General features: G+C 36.8%; 1 protein-coding gene across 1 annotated transcript in view; it reads left to right on the top strand.

The window, feature by feature from the left end:
* The window catches only part of KDM7A (lysine demethylase 7A), a 98334-nt gene that overhangs the window by 20258 nt on the left and 56970 nt on the right, over positions 1–21106 (top strand). The window contains exons 2-3 of the mRNA XM_027842376.1: positions 4001–4086; positions 15433–15550. Coding sequence (XP_027698177.1) covers positions 4001–4086; positions 15433–15550 — 204 coding nt within the window. The remainder of the gene's footprint in view (positions 1–4000; positions 4087–15432; positions 15551–21106) is intronic.

The raw sequence follows: 21106 nt of genomic DNA, 5'->3' as shown, positions 1-21106 counted from the left end.
TTTGTTGGTAATACATAGAAATGCCAATGATTTATGTGGATTTATTTTATAACCTGCAACTTTGTTAAAGTTGTTTCTTATTTCAAGTAGTTTTTTACATGATTCTCTAGGATTCTCTAAGTATATCATCATGTCATCTGCAAAGAGTGATAGCTTTGTTTCTTTTTTGCTTATTTTGATATCTTCAGTTTTTTTTCTTTTATTGCTAAATGGTCAAAGGCTATGAACAGGTAGTTTTCAGATGAAGAAATTAAAGCCATCTATAGTCATATGAAAAAATGCTCTAAATCACTGTTGATTAGAAAAATGCAAATCAAAACAACTCTCAGGTACCACATCACATCTGTCAGATTGGCCAACATGACAAAACAGGAAAATGATAAATATTGGAGAAGATGTGGGAAAATTGGAACACTAATGCATTGTTGGTGGAGTTGTGAAATGATCCAACCATTTTGGAGAGCAATTTGGAACTATGCCATAAGGGCTATAAAAATGTGCATACTCTTTGATCCAATAAGAGCACTTCTAGGGCTGTATCCCAAAGAGATCATACAAATGGGAAAAGGACCTACATGTACAAAAATATTTATAGCAGTTCTTTTCGTGGTGGCAAAGAATTGGAAATTGAGGGAATGCCTATCAGTTGGGGAATGGCTGAACAAGTTGTGGTATATGAATGTAATGGAATATTATTGTGCTATAAGAAATGATCAGCAGGTAGACTTCAGAAAAACCTGCAAAGACTTGTATGGACTGATGCAAAGTAAAGTCAGAAGAACTAGGAGAACGTTGTACACAGTGACAGCCACGTTGTGCAATGACTAACTTTGATAGACTTAACAGCAATACAAAGATCTAAGATGTCTCCAAAGGTCTCATGATGGGAAATGCTATCCACATCCGAAGAAAGAACTATGGAGTTTGAATGCAGAAGGAGGCACACTGTTTGCTATTTTTTTCTTCTGTTTTGTTTTTTTTCTCTTTCTTGTGGTTCCTCCTATTGGTTTTAATTTTTACATACAACATCACTAATGTGAAAATAATTTAATAGGAATGGATATGTATAGCCTATATCAGATTGTGCACTGTCTTAGGGAGAGAGGTGGGGAGGGAGGGAGAGAAATTAAAGCTCAAAAGCTTATGGAAGTGCTTGTTGATAACTTAAAATAAATTAATAATAAAAAAAGAATCTTCCATAAGGTCTACATTTGGTCTTAAATATTTACTTGGAATAAATAGCATAATGTAGTGGAAAGAGTACTGGAGTGGAGTCAGGAGACTTGGGTTCAAAAATTCCAATTATAACACTTAATAGCTATGTAACCTTAAATACGTTTAATTTTTCTATGCCTTAGGTAACTTGTCAATGAAATGAAAATAATACTTTTACCCACCTAATTTGCATGATTGTTGTGAGGAAAGTACTTCATAAGCTTTAAAATGTTACAGAAATGTGTTATTACTATGGTTTTTGTATACTTTAATATCTTATTGCCATTTCTTGAAAACATTTTCATTTTAAATGATATGATATGAAATGATAAACTTTAGTTATTTTATATTTGCTTTAAAATATCAGTTGACGTTAGCAGAAAGTAGCAAAAACATGCTATTTGCTTCTTTGTACTCTTCTGAATATTTTTCCTTCTGTATTTTTCCAAGTTCTGTTATTTAGCACTTATATTTATTTAGTTGCCGTTAGTTTATATATTCTGCTTCTACTTTACTCCGCATCATTTCATGTCTTCCTATGTTTCTTTGTGTTCTTTGGACTTGTCATTTGTAATTTCTTATAGTACAATAATATTCCACTTTTTAATATACCAAAATTTGGGTAGTTATTGGACATGTTAACTGTTTCTGGTTTTTGTCTTTTATGAGTAATACTGTTTTGAACATTTAAAAAAAATAAATAACTCTTTGATATGGTTAAGGTACAACCCTAGTAATGGAATCACTGGGTCAAAGGTTGTGAAGTTTTGTAGCTCTTATTGTATGATTTAACATTCAACTCAATAATCACATATAGACTATGGATTCATATCTATTATGTGCCAGGTACTATAGTAGATATTGGGATATGAAGACAAAAAAAGAAACGATCTGGCATTAATCATTGATATATAAATTATTCAGTGTTTATTTTTTCTGTAAAGTTTATTTCTACCAAAGTATCACTACACTTTACTTTTTTACTAAATTGTTATGATGATTTAAAATGTTAAGCAACTTTCTAGTATATATAATTATATATTTCAGCATTTTAAAAATTATCCCAATTAAAAATGATAATTGTTGTCTGTGTTGATGCTAATAATCAGTAGGGCAGATTATTGTCATTGATATTAATGCACTCAAGGAAGTAAGTTGCTCGGTTGCCAGTGGTGATTAAAAATTGGGCTTGGACACAGAATTATAGAGCCTCAGAGTTGAATGGGTTATCTAGGTCAACTCTTAACATGAACATAATTTTACTAAATAATTTGAAAATGAATAGGGTTATAATATTCTTCTATGCCAGGATAACTTGGCTTAACCCTTTATTTAGGGTCTTTCTCCCTCCTTTCACTTTTGAATTTCATCATCTCTCACATACTAGACTAATGGGTTCACCATGGACATGACACCTGAACACAGTTTTTGTGGCTTATCTTTCTTGCCCTGAGATTGGTGGAGCCACATTTCATTGATCTAGCCCAGGAAAGGGCACTTATTTTTTAAAATTTATACAGTGATTTCAGTGACAATGATTTTGGAGGTATTGTGGCTTAAGACTTGTTCTAAGTCACTATTGATTGGAGAAATGCAAATTAAAACAGCTCTGAGGTACCACCTCATACCTATCAGATTAGCTAATCTGACAGAAAAGGAAAATGATAAATGTTGGAGAAGATGTGGTAAAGTTGGAACACTGATGCATTGTTGGTGGAGTCATGAACTGATCCAACATTCTGGAGAGCAGTTTGGAACTGTGCCCAGAGATAACCAAACTGTACATACACCCTTTGATCCAGCAATACCACTACTAGGTCTGTATCCCAGGGAGATCATAAAAAAGGGGAAAAGATCTACATGTACAAAAATATTTATAGCAGCTCTTTTTGTGGTGGCAAAGAATTGGAAATTGAGGGGATGCCCATCAATTGGGGAATGGTTGAACAAGCTGTGTTTTATGAGTGTAATGGAATACTATTGTGCTATGAGAAATGACTAGCAGGTGGATTTTAGAAAAACCTAGAAAGATTTACATGAACTGATGCTGAGTGAAGTGAGCAGAACCAGGAGAACATTGTACACAGTAACAGTAACATTGTGTGATGATCAACTATGATTAACTTAGTTCTTCTCAGCAATACAATGATCCACGGTAATTCCAAAAGACTCCTAATGGAAAATGCTATCCACACTCAGAGAAAGAACTAATAGAGTCTGAATGAAGATCAAAGCAAACTATTTTCACTTTTTTTTTTTTGTAGTTTTCCCTTTTGTTCTGATTCTTCTTTCACAACATCAGTAATGTGGAACTATGTTTTACATGATTGCACATGTATAGCCTATATCAGATTGCTTGCTGTGTTGGGGAGGGAGAAAAATTTGGAACTCAAAATCTTATAAAGAATGAATGTTGAAAGCTATCTTTACTTGTAATTGAAAAAAAAATATTATATACACAAAAAAAAGAAAAAAAAAAGAATTACTCCTGACATTCCTATTAGCTTTTGATAGTGTGGAATTCATGTTGAGTTACTCCTGATCCTTGAAGTTTCTCTCCACGTTTGCATAGCAGGTAATTGAGCAAGTGGAATATAATTTTGGCAAGTTCTGTCAGTGTAGGTAGGGAAAGTGTGTGTGTGTGTGTGTACGTACACACAGCTAAAATGGTTGGTAATTTTAGTTTTAAATTTATAAGACTGAACCTTTCAGTACATTGTGTTTGATGCAGCTTTCTTTTAAAGTTATTTTCGATTATGAATTTTATTTTTTCTTTCTATCTTAGCTGTGTTAGAGTAGAAGAACATCATGCTGTTGATATTGACCTGTATCACTGTCCCAACTGTGCAGTTCTCCATGGATCTTCCTTAAGTAAGTATTAGATGTGCAAACTAATTTCAATGCAGGATATGTGTTAACACCCCATTCTAGCCAGTTATGTCATTGTCATGTACTACTACAAAAATGTTTTTCAGGAGATAATTAGGAATAAGTTCTAAATCTATTATTAAACTGTTTCTAGGTCAGGAAGTTTGTGTTGTTTAAGTTATTAATTGTCAAAACAAAGTGAAAATTATGTTCAGATTCTGGTTACTCAATCCAACTATTTAATGATTTGACAAATTAAAAATGTCCACTTTTGGAAATATTTGTGATAACCTACAGAATATGTAATGTTTTTGTTTTTATGTTTTGTTTTGTTTATGTTTTGTTAATTTGTTAAGTGTTTCCCAATAAAATCAGACTATAATCCTTTAAACAGAATTTTATTTTGGGGTGCAACTTTATGTTTTGGTAGAAAATAAACTTTTAAGCTAACATATACAATAAAAATGTGCTGATAAACACTTCTGAATTATTTAATGTCTTTTTTTGCTTAAAAATTTAGACTACAAGATAGATTCAGAATTACGATCATTTTTCATTGTACCAAACCCCCCCAGAATGGGAACTGTAGACTGCCAGTAACTGAATATGTTTTGGGTATGGTTTGATTTAAAGATGAATCTATAGTATTTTTTTGAATGTGACAGTATACAGTATAATTTAGGGTCCTTTCTAGTTTTTCATAAACTCTATTCCATAGTGCTTTATGTGTGATTTTGCTTTATTTATCTAGTATTAACTGAATTTTTTAAAAGGGTAGAACTGTGTTATATAAATTTTTTCCCTAGGTAATAAAACCATGCCTCTGTGGACCTATATTCCTGTGATAGTAATGATTAAATATGGGTATTTGGCTAGTCTGGGGAATTTACCTACAAGTTATAATGTCTTTTCTGTGAAAATGTATACGGAGTCTAAATAGGCAATTTAGAATCAAACTTTTGGAACATAGCTTATTTGTATGTTGGAGAATACCTATGTATTCATTTTAATTTAGCATTTTCTTGATGATTCAGTTGATGTGATGAGAAGTTGTTAAACTCTAATGTAATAGTATGATGCACTCAGAGTAGACTGCAATACTGCTATCAGTGAAGAGAATGTGTTTCATTGATATACTTTGTTGTCAGAAATTTTGTTTTCTTACATAGGAATGATAGAGAAGCTAAAGGAGGGCTGTACTACATAGATTATTATTCCTTTCCCACCTTTGCCCTCTTTATAAGCTAGGTTTGGCTTCCTTAACCTCAAAACCCATGGGAGTGCTGCTTTTATGTCTCTCAGGATAAACTCTTTCCCAGTGATGTTGAGGCTGACCATTTGCTACATAATGACCAACCTTTGTGGAGACCTGGTGCTAGTATCGCCATGGCCTTGGTAGAGCTAGCTAGATTTCACTAATCTTAGATGATGGTAGTTCTTATTTGTAAGTCATATATTTGCTTCAAATGATATACCTATGATAGTATTGCAGCATAAGAGAGAATTACCTCTGACATTCCCACTAGCTCCCAGTAGTGGGGAATTGGGGTTGAATTACTCCAGTCCTTTGTAGTTCACCACAAAGTTTACTTAGTAGATAAGCAGACAAGGGAAGTAAAATTTTGGTGTGTCCTGGCTGGATAGGTAAGGTATGGGAGGACAGGGAAAACTTAAAATTGTTGTCATTTTTATTTTTAAATCTACGTGTACTTGAAAACGCATTGCTGTTGCATACTCCTGAGCCATCATGTAGTGCTCAGTAAAACAATTCTCATCTTACTCCATCTCCATGCCAACTTTGCTCAAAGAGGCTTTCACTCCAGATACTTATGAGTTGAAGCATCATAGTGGCTGCTTATCTCTGCACTAAATGGCTCCAGAATGTAGTGCTTTTAGAGTAGTAGTTCTTCTGTCTCCTCTCTCTGATGTCAGTTATCAGTTTGAGCTGCTGTCACTGTTTTGTTGATTGTAAATATGCTGCCTTGTTTTTAATCATTTGTGTTGTATAGTTTCCTTGTCCTTTGGAGGTTTTGTGATATCTATTTGGTGCTCAGAAGTTGTTTTTCACTTACGGGGTTCTTTGGGAATATTACAGATAAGTTGGGCTATAAAAAAGTAAAGCAGTTTAAATTTGGTTAGCTTTTTAGAAATGATTATCTACAAAGACAAAAGTTTTCTGATATGTTAGTCTTGGCAATAGTGTCAATCAATTTTCACCATATGTCTATTTTGTAATCACTAAGTTATTATACAGTGTGTATATAGAAACGTGTGCACACATTTTGTTCATTTCAAAGATGCAGCTGGAAGTTACTCTTGATGCACATAATGTCTGTTGTAGGCCAGGCCTCTGACCAATATTGGAACAAAATAAGACATTTGGGAATTATTTAGCAGTTAACAGAAATATAGCAAGAGAAAGAAAGAAATTGTTGAAAAGAATATTTATTAAGGATCCTCTATTAAGGAAAAGAATATTTATTAAGGATATTAAGGATATTAGGATTGCTTTTGTTGAGTACATCTCTCTTGTGATGGTCTAAGGTCAGATGCTTAAAGGGCCTCTGGCCCTTTTTGTACTTGGGTGACCAGGACTGGTCAGTAGCTTAAGTCCCTTACTTCTCTATATGAGCCAATTAAGTCTTGAGGACAATTTCAGTGCCTTTTAAGAAAGAACAAAACAAGCAAAAATATCTGGGAATGTGTTATAGGGCCAAGTCAAAGTGGCAAGACCCTCAGAAATATTGTTCTTACCACAAGGGCTGTTATTTTGTAACCTAGAAATTGAGTTCAGCTTTTTTTATTCATATAGAGAAATAAATCCAATGAAGTTATATTCATAGTCTTTGTGCTTTTTGGAGCAGTGTTTAATTAAATAGAGAAGCGGCATCATAATGTAGTGGATAGAGAATCAAGACAACCTGGAATCAAGTTCTGCCTTTACTGCCTTTGTAACCTCTCATTCCCAGGCAACTTTTAAGACTGTAAGTTGTAGAGAAGTTGCAGATCTTCAATGTTAGTTGAGCTTTTGCTTTTTGTTGGGAATTTTTTGATTTGTTTGATCAATTTTACTGAATTTTTTCCCTTTCCTCTTTTTTCTTTATTTAAAAAAAGTGTTACTTATAAGGGATGCTTTTCTTGGAAGGGGATGGAGAGGGATACAGGTAGATCATACTGGTGGGGGAACTTGAACACTTCTTGCTCCCCATTGTCACTTCTGGACTTTCCCGTTGTCTGCTTTACTCAATAGCCTTTACTTTTTTAAGTCCATACATTTGAAGTTTTCTACCCAGTAAAAATGATGGTAACTGTAGTATATATCAGGTTTTCTCCCTCCTATGTCAAAGAGTTCAACACTTCTATTCTTTTCTCTTCAGCTCCTGCTCTTATGTAAGGAGTCTTTAATATTTAGGTAGGTGCTCCTTCAAATCCTTACCTCCCATTTTTTTCAACCTCCTTAAATGTCCCATGTCTTACTCCTTCATTCCACCATAGGGATAGTTGCTTACTAGATCTTAATCATTATTCACAGGTGTTCCACTTACCAGAAATTCTGACATTCTTCTGTCTGGCCCTGATTTCCTTTCATTATACATCTGTTTATCTTTTACTCCTTCTGCACTTGTTCTTTGCCCTCGTCTAGATGTCCCCTCCGGAAGCTATTTCAAACTTCTTTACTCCTGAAGGCCTGCTCTCTGCACCTCCTCCTTTCCCATTCTCTCAAAGCTGAAGACTTTGCTTCTTACTTTACTGAAAAAATTGAAATTGTGTAGCGTCAACTTACTCTGCTCTATTTGCTTCGTCTCAGAATCCTTGAAATCATTCCCCATTCTCTCCTCTTCTCTCTCAGTCTCTGACAAAGGGGTGACTCTTATTTCAAAGTCCAACCCATTTATTCATTTAGCCCTTGTTATGTTCCCCTCTCATCTCTCTAGCATGTTATATTTTCATTCATCTCCCCTCTCTCTCAAATCTTCAACATCTCTCTCTCTACTGATTCCTTCCCTATTGAATTCAAATATGCCCAAATCTTCCCTATCCTTTAAAAAAAAAAAAGAAAACTCCTCAAGTTGTTGTATTACATCTCTTCTTCCTTTTTCTGCCAAACTCTTTGAAAAAGGTGTTTAAACTTGCTACCTCTGCTTCTCTTCTCACTGCATAATTCTTTGCAATGTGGTTTTCTCTCCAAAATTACCAGTCATTTCCTTAGACATCTCATTTCCTGCCTAGCTGCACTCATTTTGGACTTCTCTACCTTGCTGCCCAGTAAACTCATCATTGGGAAATCTTGTCATCTTGCTGGATCCAGTCAGTCTTGTTACTTACACTTAGTGCCTTCTGCCCTTCTAATGGGGGGTGGAGCCATAAATTCCTCCACTTTAAGGAGAGGGACAGGACAGCCATCTCCGACATGTTGTTTCTCACCCAGCTGCATTCATTTTGGACCTCTTTGAGTTCTCTGGCAGCTCTCATTTTAGACTTTTTTGACTTTTACCTTGCCACTACTGGATAACTGCCCTTTTCCCCCTTTCAGTTTTCTTTTGTGTGTTGTCTTCCCCTATTAGATTGTCGGTGCCTTGAGGGAAGGGACTGTCCTTTTTTTTTTTTTTTGGTATTTTCATCCCCACACTTAGCAGAGTACCTGGCACATAGTAGGCACTTAATAAATGTTTGTTGACTATTGCCAAATCTGATGGTTTTTTCTGTCTTAGTCCTTTTCATCTTATTTCCTATGCTTGACACTTTTTACTATTTTCTATTTATTGCCCTCTCCTCCTAGATACTTCAGTCTCCTTTTCTGGCTCACAGTCCAATTATAATCTATTAATTGTGGATGCTTCCTGAGAAGTTCTGTGTTTGACCTTCTTTCTCTCTACCCTGTTTTTGTAACTTCCTTAGCTTCTGTGGGTTCTGTGCAGATGACTCCCAGGTCTTATCCATTCCCAATCTGTCCCCTGAGGTTCAGTCCTGTATCACCATTTGCTCACTGGACATTTCAGACTGTATGTCCCAGAGACATTTTAAAGTGAACATGTCTAAAATAGAACTCAGTATCTTTTCCCCAAATCCTCCCTTCTTCCAAAGTTTCCTGTTTCTCTCAAAGTATCTTTTGTGGGGCATCCTTTGTGTCTCAGGTTCATAATCTTGGTATCATCTCCAACTCCTCACTCTCCTTCTCAAGCCAGTCAGTTGCAAAATTTTGCCATTTCTACCTGGACCACATCTCTTATATCCAGCGCCTTCTCTCTAATCTCACAGCTGCCACCTTAATTCATGCACTCGTTAGCTTTGACTTTTGTTATTACAACTGCCTCCTGATTGGTCTCCTTGCCTCAAGTCTCTCACTGCAGCTCATTCTACATAATCTTACCGAAGCAGTTTTCCTTTAGCACAGATAAAACCATGTCATTCCTCTACTCAGCCAACCCCAGTGGCTTCCTGTTGACTCTAGAATAAAATGTAAACTTCTTATTTAGCTTTTAAAGCCTTATACAAACTGGTTCTAACCTACCTTTCTGGCCACATTGGACATTCCCCTATCTCCCTCCCTCACCCCATAATTGTGATCCAGCCAAACTGACCCTCTCACTATTCTTCACATATGACATTACAGTTCCTATCTCTGTGCTTTGCATTGGCTGATTCTCATACTTGGATTATACTCTTTCATTATCTTTGTCTCACAGAATACCCCCTCTTCCTTTAAGATGCAGCTCAGGTACCATCTTCTGTATAAAGCCTTTCCTGATTGTCCCACTGCTATTGCACTCCCTTCCAAACTATCTTGTATTTCACTACACTTTGTGTGTATTTATATGTATTAACTTTATATTTATGCTGTCTATGTTTTTTATGCATACTTCTTGTCTCCTCCTATTATAAGCTTATTGTGAATATTTTAAGTAGAGATTGGTTCATTCTTTTTGTATCCCTATCACCTAGCATAGTACCTGGCACGTAGTATGTGCTTTTAGTGTTGATTGCTTAAAAAATTTAGGTAATATAAAAACAAAGTGTATCAATAAAATTTATTTAAAACAATCACTTACAGGTCAATATCAACAGCATGTTCTTTTACTGCTAACATAGCTAAGTCATAGAAAACATTAAATTCAGTATAAAAATAATTTAAATATTAAGGATCTGGAGGGAACTGCTTTTTGATCTCTATTCTGGCTCCTCAGTCCTTCCCTTTTCCCCAGGTTCTTTCTTTCCATAATGATATGTCAACTTCTAGTAATTGACATGGGCTTCCTCATCATTTCACATGCAAAGATCAGTGCAACTGGCCATTTGTTTTGCAACAGTCCAGAAAATCCCAAGATCTAGCAGTATTTCCTTTACACAGAATAAGCTTTTACTCTGTCCTCCTTGCTTCTGTTCTGTCTACTGTTAAAAAAGATTTTAGTTGTCCCACTGGGGAACTTCCTCCTTATTTCTTTTCTTGGTGTTACTACATCATTATTGTACCTAGAATTTTCTTATTTGTTAGGTGCTCTTCGGACAGCATGGTACCTAATTAATTCACATTTCGGCCTATCAGATGTCTGCTTTGGAGCATTTGCCAAACTGCAACCAAAGCTGCACCCCTCTGCTTTTTAAAGCTGTATTCACTTGTAAATTGTGCAGTGATCCTTTTGAAGATTAGCATCTAATAAAGACAAAAAACAATGACATACGCTTGCTAAAAGATATTTACTGGTTTCATGGAAGATGTCCCTGTGTAAAGTCCTAAAATAAGAGGAAATCCCAAATAGTTGACTCCAGGTGTTCCTCTTTGTAGAGGACAATACTGAACGTTTTAAATTCCCGGACATACCAGAGTTTCCTCAGTGACCCCATCTCTATTCTCTGTGTCTTCTGCTTGCTGCTTTTATCTTTATTTATGTATGTATCCAGCAGGATATTTGTATTAAGGAAAGGTTGATTGTATTTTTTTTAAATATGCAAATTCTGTTGTGATTTGTTAATGTTTAGGAGCAAAATTAAGTTAATTTCAAATTAACATGAAATTGTGGACCTTAATAATACTGAAAAAGTCAACGGAAAGAGCATCAACAACTACTGATCTACATGCTTGCTTTCCTGTGTGTGTTTATAAAGTTTTTTTTATGAGAAGCATCTTTACTCACAAAGGACATCTTTACTGAGGGTATTAGTAAATAACCAGGTAGGCTTTTGCAAGGGATACTCCACAGGAAATTACATCTTTACCACTTAATTGACTAAAAGATGTAGAGAATACATTGTGCTTATTGTTTGTTTACTGTTTAAAAAACACTTGATTTGGGAGAGCAAGCCGTTACCTTAAAGGCTCTCTTCCAACAACGTACCCTCCCATTCATACTTCAAAACAGTTCAGGATTTCTTGAAAGATATAACAACAGAAATAAATGTATTCTACCATCTGATTATAAACATAAGGGAGAGCATAAAGTAGGGAGAAGTGTGCTCTCTAAGATTTTACCACTGTTATGACGCAATCCAGCAGAGTCCAAGTTGGAGGATTCCCTGTGCATGTTGAGGTTCTTTAGATTCTAGATTCCATGTTCTTCCTACTATGTTACGGTGTCCCTCAGTGATGTTTCTTCATCTGAGAGGCATTGTTGTATAGTGGTTAGGGTGCTAGGCTTGGATGCAACAAGACTGAGTTTCAAATTCTTTGTTAAACACTTAGTTGCGATGTGACCCTGGGCAAGTCTTTTAAACCTCTGTGCCTCAGTTTCCTCATCAGTCAACTGAGGGGATTGGAATTGATGATCTCTAAGGTCCCATCCACCTCTAAATCTATGATTGTTTATATACGTTGACATGCATTTCATTATGCCCCTAAATATCTCCTGAAACATATTTGGAGTAACTCAAAATAATTTGGCTAAACCATCAACTGAGGAAAAATCAAGTGGCTAAAGAATGTCTCTTATGCAGATTATGATATTCATTTGAATAAACATTCTATAAAGCTTGTCAATCATCAAATATATCTGAGATAGACAGTAAAAATGCAGATGAATTGGGCCCAGAATTAAACAAGAAGAATGGGCTGTATTGTCTTCAGGAAAACTGCAGGGTTCCTTTAATGACCCTAGATTTTTTTCTAGAAAGCATGGCCTCTCTTTTTTAATACTAGTAGACTACTAGTATTCTTATAGGGCTTTGAGACATGAAGCTTCTGGTCTTTTTACCTCTCTCCCTTCTCTCGGTCCATCTCTCTTATATCTTTTTTTTTCTTTTCTTTTCTTTTCTTTTCTTTTTTTTTTTTTTTGGCTAGACAGTGGGGTTAAGTGACTTGCCCAGGGTCACACAACTAGTAAGTGTTATGTGTCTGAGGCTGGGTTTGAACTCAGGTCCTCCTGAATCCAGGGCTGGTGCTCTATCCACAGTGCCACCTAGCTGCCCCCCATCCCTTTTATTTCTAATCTCACTTTCTTTCAAGACATGACTGTTCATTTTGTTCAGTTCAAATGTAAACTATCCTCTACCAAATTTGCACAAACAAAACTAATGCAGCTAAACTTGGAAGATGAGCAGATAAATAGGGAAAAAAATTGCAGCAAGTTTCTCTGAAAAAAATCTCATTTCTAAAATATACAAGGAACTGATTTGAATTTATAAGAATAAAAACCATTCTCCAATTGATAAATTGTCATAGAATATGAACAGAAAGTTTTCAGAGGAAAACAATCTAAGCTATCAATAGGCATATGGAAAAATGCTCTAAATCACTAATAGTTTGAGAAATACAAGTTAAAACAACTCTGAGGTACCCCCTCACACCCATCAAGTTGGCCAAGTTGAGAAAAAAGGAAAAGGACAAATGTTGGGGAGTGAGAGTGGGAGTAGGAAAACAGGTACATTAATGCACTGTTGGTGGAGCTGTGCTTTGGTCCAGCCATGATAGAAAGGAATTTTGAATTATTCCTAAAATGTTACTGTGCATACCTTTTCATGCTGCATTACCTCTGCTAGTTTTACACTCCAAAGAGATCACCTTCTGTGATCTTCTTTATTCCACATTAGGTTATGAACTCTTTCTCTATCTATAGATCTAACATGTAACTTATTTTTATTTATTTATAGTTTTCAACATTCACTTTTATAAGATTTTGAGTTCTAAATTCCGCCCTTCCCCCTCCCCACGATGGCATGCAATCTGATATAGGCTATACATGTACAATCATATTACACACATTTCCACGTTAGTCATAACATGTAATTTCTTCCTTGCTCCTCTTATTTGTTTATGATACCACCTTTTATATTCAGAGCTTATCTAAGTATATGGTATGAGATGTTGGTCTATACCTAAAGTCAGACTGCTTTGCAGTTTTTCCAACAGTTTTTGTTGAATAGAGAGTTCTTACCTTAGGAGCAGGGGTCTTTGGGTTTGTCAAACACTAGGCTACTGTGTTCATTTGCTTCTGGATCTTCTACTCATTTTTTCCACCGTTTTATTTCTTAACCAGTACCAAAGCATTAATCCTTAGTGGTTTCTTATTGCCAGTAGGATAAAATACAATATCCTTAGCCTAGTGGTTTTGAGAACTCTCTGCGATTTGATTCCCACTTACCTTTCCAGCCTTGTTTCATCTTAACTCTCTTTCATGTATTCTGTATTCGAGATTAATTGATCTTCTAGCTGTTCACTGAACTTGAGGTTTCATCTACCATATCCTTGCCTTTGTACAGGCTATATATCCTTGATGTTTGGAATATGCCTTCTCCTTACCTATATCTCTTAGATTCCTGTTTTCCTTAAAGCTTAGCTCATGTGCCACCTTCTTATTAAAGCCTTCCTTGATCCACTCACTCTAAAAATACTCTTTCCCTTCTCAGATTACCTTGTATTTATCTCTATATATGCTATATTTCTCCCTTTTTACCCAGAGGATTTAAGTGACTTGAGGGTGAGAATTGTTTGTTTTGCCTTTGTATCCCTAGTGCCTAGTAGGTATTTATTACATGTTTAGTTACTAAAATTTAATACATGCTAGAAGCTCCCTGAAATGTAGGATGTCAAAGATACAATTTGTTAGGAGAAGTGAAACGACCTCAGGAAAGGGAAAACCAGATGTTTTTCAGAGCCAGTAGAGTTTTTTTCTGTAGATGTTGTCAAAAAGTGCTGTATATGTGCAACATTTTTTTTTATTCTGCTGTGATAAAATAGGCTTATTCTGCCTTACATATTAGAAGCAAGATTTTCTACCATTATTAGTTACCTTGAATTATATCCTCAAGCCCTACTAATTTTTTTTGCTGTGTTTTGCATAAGCTTTATTTCTTGCTAGAAATCTTATGTCAAACTACCTTTATGCATCAATTTTCCTATTAATTTTCAGTTTTACTTTTTTGTCAGAACATATATATTTATTCACTGAAGATTTTCTAGTTTGACCTCTCCTTCCTTATTGGACCAGACTGGGGTTATTCAGCTATAATCTTGGTACATTTAGCATGTATGGTTATTTTAGGTGATTTTGAATGTTGTCTTTAGAGGTAATCCACTCTAGCATAACTATTCTTTACTACCATGTTCTTTTTTTTTCTGGTAAATTTTTTTGGGTTGCTTTTTGGTGATTTAAAAAGAGAGATTAGAAGATACACTAGAAGTGATTATGTGATATGATCTGACTCTCTCAGACCCAATAACATTAATTCTCATAGTCTTTTTGAAGGTAAGTATTGGTCTAAGGTATCATGTATTCTAATTTCAGTTGTTTCATCTTCATATTCTGCTTTAGAATTTAAAATGAAATTGGAAAGAAAACTGAAGTGCCCAAGATGATGTTGTCAAACCGAATTTACATTTCAGACTTAGAAATACATTAAAAACATTTCTATTCAATGTCATTTTGTACAAAATGAGATTTACAGATGATGATTTTCACTGTCTTAGAATTTTTATTTTATCATTTTATCAACAAATATTCATTAATTGCCAACTATGTGCTGGGACATAATGATCAAATTTGCAATTGAAGTCCTGTTCTGATGCCTTTAATGATCCTTGCTTCTCAAAGGCTATTGTAGTGGAGCCCAAACTCAGGTAAATTCTACTTATTTTAAAAGGTAAGAAGTTAATGATAAAGTGTTTTTGACTGGGGACCAGCTTAAAGTACAGCCCTTTTTAGTAGGCTGGCCCATTAGTTGATGCATTGTTTGACCATGGCAAGTCATGAATTATCAGAAGGTATATTTTATATATATATATACATGTATAATATAAAAAGGTATATTATATACATATATAATATACCTTCTGATCATTCATGGTTATGTTATATACATGGATATGTTTACTGTTTGATTCTCAATGATCAAAAATACTTTTATTTTTAAAAATTCTAGTGAAAAAGAGGAGGAATTGGCACAGACATGACTACACAGAGAATGATGATGGTTCCAAACCAGTACAAGCTGGGACACGAACTTTTGTTAAGGAATTACGTGCTCGGGTCTTCCCAAGGTATGCACTTTGTTCTGAACAAAAAATGGCTAAGATTGTTTGGATGCTGTGTTTTTCTTTCAGTTCCTATAACTACTTATGGATGGGGTAGAGATGTTCTTTGTCATACTTTCCATTTCTTCACCACCAGTATCTTTCTCTTTCTTTCTTTTGTCTTTTATCTCACCATTATTTTTTTTTAGAGTTACTTTCCCTTTGTCTGTCTTCCTTTTTTAGTTCTCTTCTACTTTAGGAATGCTAGTGACACCTAAATCTATTAGACTTAGCTCCTTTGGTGACACTGAAGACTGAAAATACTGCTAAGCATTCTTCTAGATGATACTCTTTGTGTATCTGTTGGTGGTGTTTTGAAGCTAGCCAGATGGATTGGAGTTTCCTGAGGCTTGAGAGAGCCTGGTAACATTATTAAAATCATGATTAAGAGTCTTTTGTAGAACATGTCTAGTTAAACAGAGTCAGACTGCCCAGCTCCAGCATGATTGCTCCAGTAAAAACCTGAAATTCACACCTGACCAAATAATTTCTATCAAGAACTTTAAAGAGAAATTAGAGTAAGTGACTTTTTCTACCCTAGACTTGCATGAGGTCAGCCAGAAGTCAGCCAGAGGCCAGAGGAGCTGTCAGCAAAGTCAGAGCCAGCCCAGGCAAACCAACTGACCCTCCCACCAGTGGTTAGGAAATACATGTGACTTGGAAAGAAAGCTTTGTGGCCAGAGGCACCCAGAGTGGGCAAGCCCTTGGAGGATACCTTAGAAGCCCAGGAATGTGACAACAAATAGAACTGAACAACAGTACATAGGCCTGCATATTCTAGGCCAAGGATGGGGAACATATGGCCTCGAGGCTTCATGTGACCTTCTAGGTCCTTGGGTGCAGTCTTTTGACCGAGTCCAAGTTTTATAGAACAAATCCTTTTGTTAAGGGGATTTGTTCTGTGAAGTTTGGATTCAGTCAAAGGGCCGAGCTTAAGCTCTAGGCTTAGGGCTCTTAGGAGCTGAGCACTCTGTCCTGAGATACACTATGGAGAGCCCTGAAGCCCCAGTGTTCTGAATTTCAAAGATCCAGGAGGATTAGATAGGATTGAGTTGGGTGGTCGGTAGGAGGTTGGGAGGTGAAGACTTTTGTAGAAACTCAAGGGTTTTTAAGGGTGAGACTAAGCAGTGAACCTGATTTAGAGTCCTAATTCAGGAAATAAATGTGGAGAAATGAATAAATCAAAGAAACCACCAACCAGCATAAAAATATTTTAGATCTGTAGGTCTCCCCCAAAGAAGTAGTAATTCTGTAACAACCACAAGCAGCGACTCAAAGGGAAAAAGTGGGATTTTCTTCAAGGATTACATGAATATCTAGAAGAAATGAATCAAGAGATGAAGCACAAAGAAAGAATGAAAAGGAGACTAAATACCAAACAAATCAACGACTCCATGGGACAGCAAGAAATACTAGAATAAAAGTTAAAGACTGAAAAGATAGAAGGAGATAGAAGTTATATGCTGTCAGAAATAAGTGACCTGGAAAACAGGGCAAGGAGAAATGATTTAAGAATCACTGGACTCTGTGAAAACCATGATTCAAAAACAAAAAAACCTCTGGTTTTTGCCTTTCTTTGTATCCCCAGGACTTAACATAGTGCCTGCACATAGTAAATACTTACTGAATTCTTGTTGGCTTATTGACACTATATTTAAAGAAATTACAAATAAAAATTGCCCATATTTATTAGAACCAGAGGTCAAAATAAGGGTAGAAAAAAAATCTACCAATTGTTTCTAGAAATAAACCCCAAAAGGAAAAGTTCTAGGAATGTCTTAGTCAAAATCCAGAGCTTTCACTGCAAAGAAAAAAAGATCGCAAGCATCTATAAAGAAGCAATTCAGGTATCAAGAACAACAGTCTGGACCACATAGACCTCATAACTTCTACCAACAGAAGAGGAACTCTTAAATACAATATATCAAAAGGCAAATGATAGAAGCTTATAACCAAAAATAACTTGTCCAGCAAAGCTAAACATAATTTTTCTTTTTCTTTTCCTTTTCTTTTGCTGAGGGTTAAGTGACTTGCCCAAGGTCACACAACTAGTAAGTGTTAAGTGTCTGAGGCTGGATTTGAACTCAGGTCCTGCTGACTCCAAGGCCAGAGGTCTATTAACTGTGCCACCTGGCTGCCCTGCTAAACATAATTTTACAGAGGAAAAAAGTAGACCCTTAACAGAGTAGGGTTATTTAAGACATTTCTGATGAAAAAACCATAGTGGAGTAGGAATATAAATACAAACACAGGAATACAGAAAAGTCCTAGAAAGGCAAATTTATATGAGCAGTTGGAAGTACAATGATGATAATAATAATAGCTAACATTTATATAACTCTTTAAGGTTAGCAAAGTACTTTACATATATTATGTCATCTTGTCCTCACAACAACCTTATGAAGTAGGTGCTATTATTCTCATTTTACAGATGAGGAAGCTCATGCTAAGAAAGGTTATGTGACTTTCCTAGGGTCACACTGCTAGTTCTCGTCTGAGGCAGAATTCGTACATGTGTCTGAGGCAGAATTTGTTTGAATTTTCTTGACTCTTGTGCTGTGTCCACTGCACTAGTTGCAATGCTAACGTTTTAATAGGGGGAGAAGAAAGAAACAAATGTCCCTTCAGAGCCTTAATATGGACATCCTCAGGCGAGAAGACCTCAGACTGTGGGTGTGTTAGTGACCTGAGCCTTCCATTTCCTGCTCAGCACAGTGTGTCTCTGAGGAAAAGCTGCTTGGGGCCAAGCTGGGCATTTTCCATATACTCCAGAGCAACCACTTCCATTTGAACCAGCATGAGGCATCTCACCACCTTCTGCCAGACTAATCTCCTAACTGGGACGTAGAGAACTTTCTGTGCAAAAAAGAGCAAGTCTTCCTTTGATTTCAGGCCTCTCTGCTTGTCTTTTGAGGGTACAAGAAGAGTGGGGCCTTCCACTCAACATTCTTATACCTGGTCATATCCACCACATCCCAGTGACCCTGAACTCCACATTCCTTACCGCCTACCACCTGATTCCTCATTTCCATCCCCCTCAATCCTCTCATCCCCAAATTTCATCATAATTCTACCTAACCCCCCTTCTATTGTGCCCTCTGGAATGCCAGTTCCAATAGGCAGCAAACTTCCTTTCATTTTAATTTTTTTCTTCTCACACACCTACTTGCTTTTCTGAAACATGGCTTTGCCTTGTTGACGAAGTCTCCCTGGTTACCCTTTCCAGTACTGGCTGCACCTTCACTCGTTGTCCTGTGCTCACTAATTGAGGTGGGGGAATTGGAATACTTCGTGCTTCCTACTGTCACGTCTATGTACTCTCCCTTCTTCCTTCACTCAGTAACCTCTCTTCCTTTGAGGTTCATACTATTCATATATGCTACCCAATCAAAATCCTGGTAGCTATATGTCTGCATACATTCTCCTTCTTTCCTCAGTGAGTTTGAAGCTTACAGTTTTTCTCTCTTTCCCAACTCCTGCCTTCACACTCAGGGACTTCAGCATGTATATTGATTCTTCCTCAAATACCCTAACTACTTAGTTCCATAATCTGTTTACCTCCCATGAGCTACTCCTCCACTTCACTTCAACCACACACAAAGACAGTCATACCCTTGATCTTGCCACCACCCACAAAGGTACTGCTTTCATGTTCAAGAATTCTGAAATCCCCTTGTTTGATCGTAATTTATTGGCTTTTTACCTCTCCCTCTCCCTTCCCTTCCATAACCTTACTCTTCATCCTCACCATGAGCTCCTGTCCTTTGACCCCCTCAGTTCTTTCCCAGGCCATCTCCTCTGAACTAGTCACTCTCTCCTCTTCTCCCCATCTTCACTCCTTGGTGAACCAATTCCACTCTACATAGTCCTTTCTTGAATCCCTAGTCCCCTTATCATGTCAGAGATTGGACCACTTCCACCATTCACTGTCGTTGTGCCTGTGCATGTGCTGCTGGATGAAGGTGGAGAAAATTATGTAACTGTTCTGACTGGGTCCACTATAGATGTATGTTGTACACCCTCAACTGGGCCCTCAGTGCTATTTTATAATCCTACCATACTTCCCTTAACTCACTATCCCACTCTCTACGATGTCTCTTCCAAATATTTTCTTTCCTTCTCAAGCCCCCTGTGGCTCCCCTTACCCTGACTTTCTCAGCTGAGAATGGAGGCCATTCACCATGAACTCCCTTTTTTCCCCTCTTCCTCTTCTCTTTTCACTCAGGTGCCTTCTGCTACTCTCTCTTCTTTTATCCCCCTCTCACATGATGATCCCTCTCTTCTTTTTTGAGCATTCTCCTTCCATCCCATCTCCTCCAATAGATGGCCTCCCTCTCATCCCCATTCTTTTACTTATACCCACTTTCTCCATCTCTACTGTCTTATTTTCTACTGCCTACAAACATGTCCATGTCTCCCCCATTCTGAAAAAAAAAACCCCTCACTTGATGCTTCCTTCCCCACTATCATCGCAGCTTTCTCTTGCCCTTTGTAGCTAAATTTCTAGAAAAGGCCATCTACAATAAATGTCTCTATTTTCTTTTCTCTCACTTTCTTCTTGACCCCTTACAATCTGGCTTCTAACCTTATTCCATTGAAACTACTCTCTCCAAAGTTACTCAGGATCTCTTAGTTGCCAAGTCCAGTGTCCTTTTCTCATTTCTCATTCTCCTTGACCTCTCCACGGCCTTTTATACTATTGATCACTCTGTCTTCCTTGAAATTCTCTTCTCTGTAGGTTTTCAGGACACCACCCTCTCCTAGTTCTCTTTCTCCCTATCTGACCTATCCTCTAACTCCTTTACTGAATGTTCTTCTAGATCACATCCACTAACCATAAGCATCCCTCAGGATTCTGTCCTGTGCCCTCTTCTCTTTTCCTCTCCGTCTATATTGCTTCACTTGATGATCTCAGCAGCTCCCATGCATTTACTTACCATCTCTATGCTGATATTTCTCAGATCTCTCTCTCCTGTCCCAGTCTCTCTACTGACCTTCAATCTTGCATCTCCAGCTGTCTTTTAGACATTTTGAATTGTTTGTCCAGTAGCTATCCTAAACTCAGTATATCCAAAACAGAACTCATTATTGTCCATTCCTCCCGCCCCCTGCCCCATCCCCTACCTGCTACCTTTCCTGGTACTATAGTGGGCAGCACCATCCTCCAGGTCCTTTAGGCTCACAGCCTAGGGGTCATCCTGGATTCCTTACTCTCTCTCACCCTCTATATGCAAGCTGTTACCAAGGCCTGTTGATTTCACCTTTGCAGCATCTCTTGCATACGTTCTCTTCTCTTCTTTGACACTGTTACCACTCTAGTGCAGGCCCTTATCTCATGCCTTAATTATTACAGTAGTCTGCTGGTGAGTCTGCCTGCCTCAAGTCTCTCTAATACACCCTTCTTTAGCTTTGTTGTTGTTCAGTTATTTTTTAAGTCATGGCAGATTCTTTGTAACCTCATTTGGGGTTTTCTTGGCAAAAATACTGGAGTGGTTTGCCATTTCCTTCTCCATCTTATTTTGC

The sequence above is a fragment of the Vombatus ursinus genome, unplaced genomic scaffold (assembly GCF_900497805.2).
Source record: "Vombatus ursinus unplaced genomic scaffold, bare-nosed wombat genome assembly UNPS02014870.1, whole genome shotgun sequence".
NCBI lineage: Eukaryota > Metazoa > Chordata > Mammalia > Diprotodontia > Vombatidae > Vombatus > Vombatus ursinus.
Note: the sequence above shows the minus strand (reverse complement) of the source record. Positions and strands in the feature narration are given on the sequence as shown.